Raw genomic sequence first — 8,404 nt, 5'->3', positions numbered from 1 at the left:
AGGACCCTAGTCTCAAAGAAATGACTTACCCAGGGTCATGCAGCCAGGAGGTCAGACCCAGAGGGAGCGGGGAGCTAACATCTGGGGCCCCTGCTGCTCCCCAGGCCCCGGGGGCTCTCCCTGGGGTCGTACAAAGAAAGGCTCACATCACTCCTGAAAGTCCAGTTTTCAACCCCGTTCACAAGAGGAGCAAACAAACACAGGAGTGGGGGGGGGGGGCGGTGATGCTTCCCACCTTGGTCTCCCCGACTCCTCCCTCCGCTCCCCACTCTCTGGCTGGCAGATCGTCAACTTTAAAAGCTGACGGCATTCGAGGAAGTATTTCTGGGGAGTGTGAGTCCCAGGAAGAGGTCCCTGGCTTCGCATTCCTGGGAAAGGAGGAGGGAAACTGAAACTGGCACCGGGCCTCACAGCCTGGGAGGGCCTGCCCGCTGCTGCCCTGCCATCTGGACCGTGTGTGCTATAGAGGTTTGGGCGCCTCCATGTGGCCCAGACCTGGGAGGGACAGCTTCAGTGCCCTGGTGGTGTACGTGTTTATTCACGCACTCATCCGCCCACAGGCAGCTATGGTGCACCCCACCCTGCTCATGCCAGGGCGTCACCAGTGACATTGTCATGATCTAGAGAGAGACAGACCCAGAAACAGATACGCACCATGTGCCACACTGGGATGAACCCTCCTGTGAGGGATCCCAGGAGGGCTTCCTGGAGGAGGGGCCCGGGAGCCGAGAGCTGAGGGAGCAGGAGTGAGCCTGGCGAAGGGAAGTGAGTGCATTGTGCAGCCTGTCCCCTGGCCCTGTGTGCATGTCCCCAGTCATCTGCCCTCTCCCCACTTTATCTTCTAAAAGAGCTGGAGATGCAGAACAGTCTGTTGCAGCGGTTCTCAACCTGTGGGTCGCGACCCCTTTGGCGGTCAACCGACCCTTTCACAGGGGTCGCCTAAGACCATCCTGCATATCAGATATTTACATGACGATTCATCACAGTAGCAACATTACAGTTATGAAGTAGCAACGAAAATAATTTTATGGTTGGGTCACAACATGAGGAACTGTATTTAAAGGGCCAGAAGATTGAGAACCACTTTGGTCCGCAGGCCGACGCTCGATCCACTGAGCCACACTGGCTAGGGCCGTGGTCGGCAAACTGCGGCTCGCGAGCCACATGCGGCTCTTTGGCCCCTTGAGTGTGGCTCTTCCACAAAATACCACGTGCGGGCACGCACGTACAGTGAGATTGAAACTTCGTGGCCCATGCGCAGAAGTCGGTTTTCGGCCTGGGCGAGTCTATTTTGAAGAAGTACTGTTGGTATTTGGCTCTGTTGACTAATGAGTTTGCCGACCACTGGGCTAGGGCAAGAGCTTTCTTTAAGAGCTGACTTTTCCCCACGTGCCCCAAATTGAGAACCGTGTAACTTTGTGATCATGAACTTCTTAAGAGGTACCTTTCCTCTCAAAGAGGTAGCAGGTGGGGGTGTTCCCCGTGGGGCGGCAGAGGTCCCAGGAAAGACGATTCCCAGGAGTGAGACCGGGAGGGCCTGGGCTCCGGCAGCCTTGCCTTCCGGCCAGTTGGCCACGCTCCCGTCTGCGTTTACACTTGGGCTGACATGTCTCCAGGCCACTTTCGTTTATTATCTTTAGGGTTCATGAACCACCCTGGAATGGTAGTCATTTAAACGTAACTTTTCCACTTCTCATACCTTTGGCCCCAAAAGATATACGGTTCTCACACACATTCTTCTTTTACACAGAAATTTCCAAGCAAAGTTTACGTTTCAAGGAATTATTTTTAAGGTTCAGTTTACAGAGAGCTGTCTCAAGTAGATAATTATTTCCGGGGCCCTGTCCCCTGGTCGCAGACTTTAAAACTCTGTTAACTTGAAAATAACCATGGCCTTCCCAGGTCTCGGCTTCTCCTCAGACAGAGTCCTTGGAAGCAATGATGAACGCCTGCATGTTTAAAGCAGCGTCGCAGCAGGTGACAGGGATAGGGAAGCAGGCATTTCTCCTACCATCCGCCTTGGCTGCCTTTGCTAAGACAGAGCTGACCAGCAGTCGCCGAGCTGTTCCCCTTCTTCCTCCCAGGTGTCCATAGCTCAGGCTTCGGCAATAACCCTCATGCTGGTGTGGCGAGGCTCCTCAGGGACCCCACAGTGTCAAGGTCAAGGTCAAGGTCAAGGTCAGCTGTTTGGAATACTGGGCGCTGGCCCCCACCTGGGTGGTGTCATCTTGCTCCAGTGTTCAGAGTGTGTTCATGGATGCATGCACGTGTGGGCACGTGTGTGTGTCGCATAGTAGATTTAAAGAAATGGGGACATGCCGAAACCGGTTTGGCTCAGTGGATAGAGCGTCGGCCTGCGGACTGAAAGGTCCCGGGTTCGATTCCAATCAAGGGCATGTACCTGGGTTGCGGGCACATCCCCAGTAGGAGATGTGCAGGAGGCGGCTGATCGATGTTTCTCTCTCATCGATGTTTCTAACTCTCTATCGCTCTCCCTTCCTCTCTGTACAAAATCAATAAAATATATTTTTTTAAAAAAAGAAAAGAAATGGGGACAGCCATTGTCATACTGTGCCTCTGCCATCCCTGGTCTTCGTGCGTTCCTCCGGGCTGGGCGCTGGCCCAGAGCAAACACCCGGTCCCTCGGTGCTTAATTACGAAAGCGCCTGGAGGAAGGTGTACCTGCCAACCCAGCCTGTCCCTGAAACTTGGCTACAATCACATTCTTCAGCGTCATTGGCGTTTGAAGGTGCTCAGTGACGAGCCCTGCCCTGGCCCAACTGCAAGGCAGGCACAGGGGCTGCGAGTGGGGGTCAGTGACATCCCACGGCCCCAGGAAGCTGGACTGGGGCATGGCTTCCGGGGCTGCAGTCGCTGGTATCACCCCGAGTGTGGAAAACGGCAGCCCCATGGCCGCCCCGGGTCCTCACCTCTAAAATCAGCACCGTGGGGGCAGAGAGGAATGGAGAGAGCGTGACTCCATGGCAGCCTGGCTCCCGGGTGGGGGGAGGGCAGGGCTGCGGCAGCCACATCCTTTCGGCCCCTGGTCCAGACTCCCCAGCAGATAAGCCCACGCCCCCTAACCAGGGAGATGGGAGGAAAGGTGACTGTGTGGATACTCGGGACTTTCTTCCTTCTTCCTTCTCATCAAGGTCATTGCCTCCCCGGGTGCGGCTGTGGAGAGAGTCACCTGCCTGTCCCAGGTCAAAGCTGTCCTTGAGCCACGACCCCGTGCGGTTCCCAGCCCCGCACCCCCTTCGTTGCTGCTAGTAGTAACCATCCCTCTTTGCCCCTGACCTAGGGCTTGGTCATCGAGCGCCTGGGACGGAGGTGCCTGCTCATCGGCGGCTTCGGGCTGATGACCCTCTTCTTTGGGATCCTCACGGTCACGCTGACGCTGCAGGTGAGAGCACGTGCCTGTCCCCCCTCAGGAGCTCGGCGTGGAGCTGGCTCTCGGCTTCGGTGCCCGGGGCCTTGGGCTTGGGCAGGTGGCACTGTCTGCAGACATGGCTCCCCCAGGGGCATCTCAGCCCAGAAGCCGCTGGGGGAGGCTTGAGGGGTGGGGCCTGAGCCTGGGAGACCAGCGACCTGATGAGCTGTGTGACCTTGGGGGTTACATCCCCTCTCTAGGGGCTCTGGGGCCAGCCCGCCTGGGTGTGAATCCCCGCTGTCCCACTTCCTCGCACAAAACTTTCGGCAACTCGACCTCTCTGCTCCTCGTGTCTGTAAAGTAGGCGCTGGAATGGCTTAGGGGTTATCAAGCCATTATTACCCCCATTATTACCCCCATTATTACCCCCATTTTCTGGACGCTGAAACGGGGCCCATAGATATAAAGTGACCTTTACAAGGTCAAAGACGTCCTTTAACCATGACCCTGTGCCGGTCCCCAGCCCCCCAGCCCCCTTCCCTTGCTAGTAAGGTCCGAGGTCACACAGATGGATGGAGGAGGGGCTGGGGCTGGAATGGAGTGTACCTGCCTCCTCACCTGCCCGCTGCTGCTCCCTCGCAGGACCACGCCCCCTGGATCCCTTACCTGAGCATCGTCTGCATCCTGGCCATCATTGCGTCCTTCTGCAGCGGCCCAGGTAGGGCGCCCCCTTCTGCGCCAGCTGGCCCAGGGCTCGCGGCACCACCAGGGGCTCAGGGAGGGGCCGGGCCTGATTGGGGATGGAGGGGGAAGAGAGAGTTCCCAGCCATTCAAGTCAGTGACGGCCTTCATTTCCATCCCACACATGGTGGGCAGTGTGCCGCCCAAAGACACATTAGTTATAACATACAACGACTCGCGGCTGTGAGGGGGTGAGGCAGGCACACGAGTTTGGGATGAATTAATGATACTCAAGGTGCGGTCTGTGGCCGCCCACGGACGAGTTACAGTTCCGTGCGGAAGATATGACGATGATGATAACAGTGGCCATGGCTAAGATTTATTGGTCACTGACCACATGCTGTACTTAGCTCATGCAAGGCCCGTGGCAGCTCAAGAGAAGGTGGGGATGGAGGGGACTTGCCCGGAGCCGACAGGTTGGCGATGCCGGACTCCAGCCCCTAACCACCACCTTGCAGTGCCTGCAAGAGTGGAGTCTGGTGTGTGCACCCAGGACTCATGTCCAGCCCCAGCTCAGGCATTGCCCTCCTGGGAAAGTCCTCCCCTCTCCTTGAGCCTCAGTTTCCCCATCTGTAAAATGGCCCGTGTGGATGAGACTGAGGGCCCTGCCCTGCCGTGGCTGTGTCCGTGTCCCCGGTAGACTGAGAAGGGGTTCAGGGTGGTGTGGCCCCTGCACTGCTCTCTGGGGGCGTCCCTGGTGTCTGTGGGCAGGCTCTGGGGGGCTCTCTCCGGAGGCTGCTGTAGCTCCCTCTCTCCGATCTCTGTCCCTGCCTTCAAATTGCCGCTCCTCTACATGCCCTTCCCAAAGTCCCTCTGCCTCTTTCTTCTTCTTTTTTTATTTCAGGGAGGAAGGAAGAGGGAGAGAGAGAAACATCAGTGATAAGAGAGAATCACTGATCGGCTGCCTCCTGCACGCCCCACACTACGGGCCGAGCCTGCAACCCAGGCCTGTGCCCTGAACGGGAATTGAACCATGACCTCCTGGTTCATAGGTCGATGCTCAACCCCTGAGCCACGCGACTGGGCCTAGTTGCCTCTTCTTAAGGACCCGTCAGACTGGATCAGGGCCATCGTATGACCTCCTTTTACCTTAATCACCTCCTTAAAGACCCATCTCCACACACAGTTACATTTTGGAGGGCTGAGGGTGGGACTTCAACATGTGGATTTGATAGTGGGGGTGGGGGGGGGCGCACAATTCAGCCCATCACGGTGATCACAAGTAAAGGCCCTGGACCGAGAAGCCTCGGCTCTCACACCGCTGAGGACCAGGACAGGACCGAAAGCCTGGCCCTCTTTCCTGCTGAAGGATTTTCATGTTTGGTTCATTTCCATATTTCTGGCCCCTGTAAGTGAGCTCCTACTCTGTGCCCAGCTGTGACCCAGATATTGGGAGAAGCTGCTAGAACAGCCCCCACGGAGCTTCACTGCCAGATAGGGAGCCAGGCACGGACAAGAAATATATAAATATAAAGCCAGGGCAACGGCAGTCCCATGGGGAGGAGGGGACTGACATAAGGGGATGAAGAGGGACAGGATGAACAGTAGGGGGCGCATTTTAACCGAGGCTGTAGGGAAAGGCTTCCCAGCATCTGTGCCACCTGAGCAAACTCCTACCAAAGTCAGGGCCTGAGTCCTGGCTCTGCCCCTCAGAGCTGGGTAACCTTGAGTAAGTGAGGGCACTTCTCTGGGCTGCAGTCTCCCCCTGCCCGCCTGCCCCAGGTACATGGTAGCCAATAGTCCCAGAGATGAAATGATAAGCATTCCTACGCACGTATTCCGTAAATGTCAGCTGCCGCATCATCAAATTGGCACATGTAGTCCTCCACCGCGGCGGGCCAGCTGGCGTCAGAGGCCATTTGGAGAGTGTGGGGAGTGTGTGTGTGTGGTGGGCGCGGGGGGGTGGGGGGGATACCTCTTGTTCAGATGAGCCAGGTCAGAGATGGTGTTCATGCCTTTCGGAGCTCTGGGCTGTAACCCAGCACCCACTCCGAGGCCGCTGCTCACACAGGCAGAGGGGCTCTCCCACCGCCTGCCCTGCCACAGGAGATGGAGGCCGGCAGCATGGCCGCCTCCTCGGGGGGACTAATTCGGCGCCCCGGCTCTCCCTGCAGGCGGCATCCCCTTTGTCCTGACTGGCGAGTTCTTCCAGCAGTCCCAGCGGCCGGCGGCCTTCATCGTGGCAGGCACCGTCAACTGGCTCTCCAACTTCGCCGTGGGCCTCCTCTTCCCCTTCATCCAGGTCAGGCTGGCGGGGGCCTCTTGCCCAGGGGTACCCTCTGATTCGGCAGCCCTCAGAGTGAGGGGCGACTCACAGAGCAGAGGCTGGTCTATCCACTGGAGACTCGTGCTGTTGGCCTAAGGAAGGGAGAAGTGTGCCTCGGCCCAAACCTTTAACCCTTCTCCCTCCTGCACCTCCCAGGAGTGACCCCTAAATGCTAAGGGCTGCCTCAGAGGGAGTGAGCCTCCTGTCATGGAGGGTATGCAAGGAAACCTGGGTAGAATCTCAAACCTGCAACCTGCTCATCGTTTTTGCTGTGTCTGTCACTGTGTGATCCCTATACAATCATGCAGCGAGTAACAGCATGTTGCAAGGGGGATCACCTTCATTCCCACGGGCTCACTTTCAGCAGGGCGGGCGCCCACTAGGCTGGAGCTCCAGGAGCCACACAAGAAACATGAACGGGTGCGGGGGGTCGGAAGAGGCGGGGAGAAATTCCAGCCAGAGCCCCTCTGCGGGGACCCCCTGGGTCAGTGTAGCGCGTCCATGAAAAGCTGCTGGGCTCTGAGAAACAGGGGCTGTGACAAGGAGGCACCGAGGATGTGGCGGGTCTCAGTGTAGGACAGGGAACCCCAATAAAATGCGTGGGTCCCCTTCCTGCTTCTCCCAGGTGGTCACCAAGCCCTCCCGGGGAATCCTCTGGAAACAGGTCTCGGGGCGCCTAGAGGAGAGGCACATCCGGGGGGCCCAGCCCCCAACAGCTGGGACCCTGAGAGTCTTTTACTTGACAAACATTTATCGAGCAGCTACATGCACCAGGCTCTGCGGGCACAGGAGCTGCCGAGGTGACGGGTGCAGCTGGTCTAGTGCAGCCGGAGGGGCCGTTCTCGTCCGAGCATTCGCCGCCATAACCAGGATACGTGAGCTAGAGGGACCGCATTCCGCATTTCTCTCTTCTTTGTGCAAGGCTGCCTCAGAGTAACCGTCAGTGAGCTATACCGTTTGCATATTAGAAAAAGTGATGTTATCTGGGCCTAGTAACGTTCCATATTTTTCTTGCGAATTGAGGAATTTCACTTCCTTTTGACATCACACTTTTCTCACATGTGTATTGGAGGGAAGGAAGAATGTGGTTCATGGAAAATATGAACTTACGATGGCGTTCGCTAGCCCAGCCAGTGTGGCTCAGTGGTTCAGCATTGACCTATGAACAGGAGGTCAAGTTCGATTCCAGTTTTTAAAACATACTTTTTAGAAAGGATAACCTTAGATAGCAATTGGCTTTCACAATGATTAAGTTTTATATGCCCACTTTTCTTTTTAATTTTTTATTGATTTCAGCAAGGAAGGGTGAGGTAGAGAGAGATGGAAACATCAATGATGAGAGAGAATCACTGATCGGCTGCCTCCTGCACGCCCCCCACTGAGGATTGAGCCCACAACCGGGGCACGTGCCCTTGACCAGAATCAACCTAGGACCCTTTAGTCCGCAGGCCGATGCTCTACCCACTGAACCAAACTGGCTAGGGCCACAGATAAGTTTTTAACCTTGCCTTTCCCATATATAGGGGTGAACAAAAGTAGGTTTACAATTGTGAGTACACGAAACAGTTTATTCTTGCATTATTATTTCTTAAATATTGTATTTCCATATGAACTGTAAACCTACTTTTGCCCACCCCAGGTATATGCACAGACACACAAAATCTCTTGCCAGAATAAAAACGAATATTCTTCTCATCCTCTACAATATATACACACACAGTTACACATAAACATGCACACAGAAAAACAAAGCCCACATACCTGAAAGTAAGCAGTATTCTCTTTCACATGCTGCTCGACACACAAGCACAGCTGCTTCATCCACTGCAACTGGGACTGGACAGCGGCACTGTAAGCCTGCAACAACAAGCACAGACAGCAGGGCATGAGATTAACTGGCCCAAAATACATGTGCAGTGCTCTCTTCCAAGGACAACGCTGCTCATGATAGAGGATACAGAAGATACATGGAGATACTTGATTGGCAGCTGCTCAATGCTTCCATAAGCAAGAGGCTTGTCTTTTGT

The 8,404-nt window shown here is 55.8% G+C and overlaps 1 protein-coding gene across 1 annotated transcript in view; it reads left to right on the top strand.

Moving 5' to 3' along the window:
* Positions 1–3,301: 3,301 nt before the first annotated feature.
* LOC102422757 (solute carrier family 2, facilitated glucose transporter member 9-like) overlaps positions 3,302–8,404 on the top strand; it is a gene marked incomplete at its 5' end in the record, with an annotated part of 7,165 nt that continues 2,062 nt past the window's right edge. The window contains 3 exons of the mRNA XM_006106070.3: positions 3,302–3,403; positions 4,013–4,088; positions 6,226–6,353. Of these exons, the coding sequence (XP_006106132.2) occupies positions 3,302–3,403; positions 4,013–4,088; positions 6,226–6,353 (306 nt within the window). The remainder of the gene's footprint in view (positions 3,404–4,012; positions 4,089–6,225; positions 6,354–8,404) is intronic.

The sequence above is a fragment of the Myotis lucifugus genome, unplaced genomic scaffold, assembly GCF_000147115.1.
Source record: "Myotis lucifugus unplaced genomic scaffold, Myoluc2.0 scaffold_762, whole genome shotgun sequence".
NCBI classification, from domain to species: domain Eukaryota; kingdom Metazoa; phylum Chordata; class Mammalia; order Chiroptera; family Vespertilionidae; genus Myotis; species Myotis lucifugus.
The sequence above is the reverse complement of the archived record's forward strand: the minus strand, read 5'-3'. Positions and strand labels throughout refer to the sequence as shown.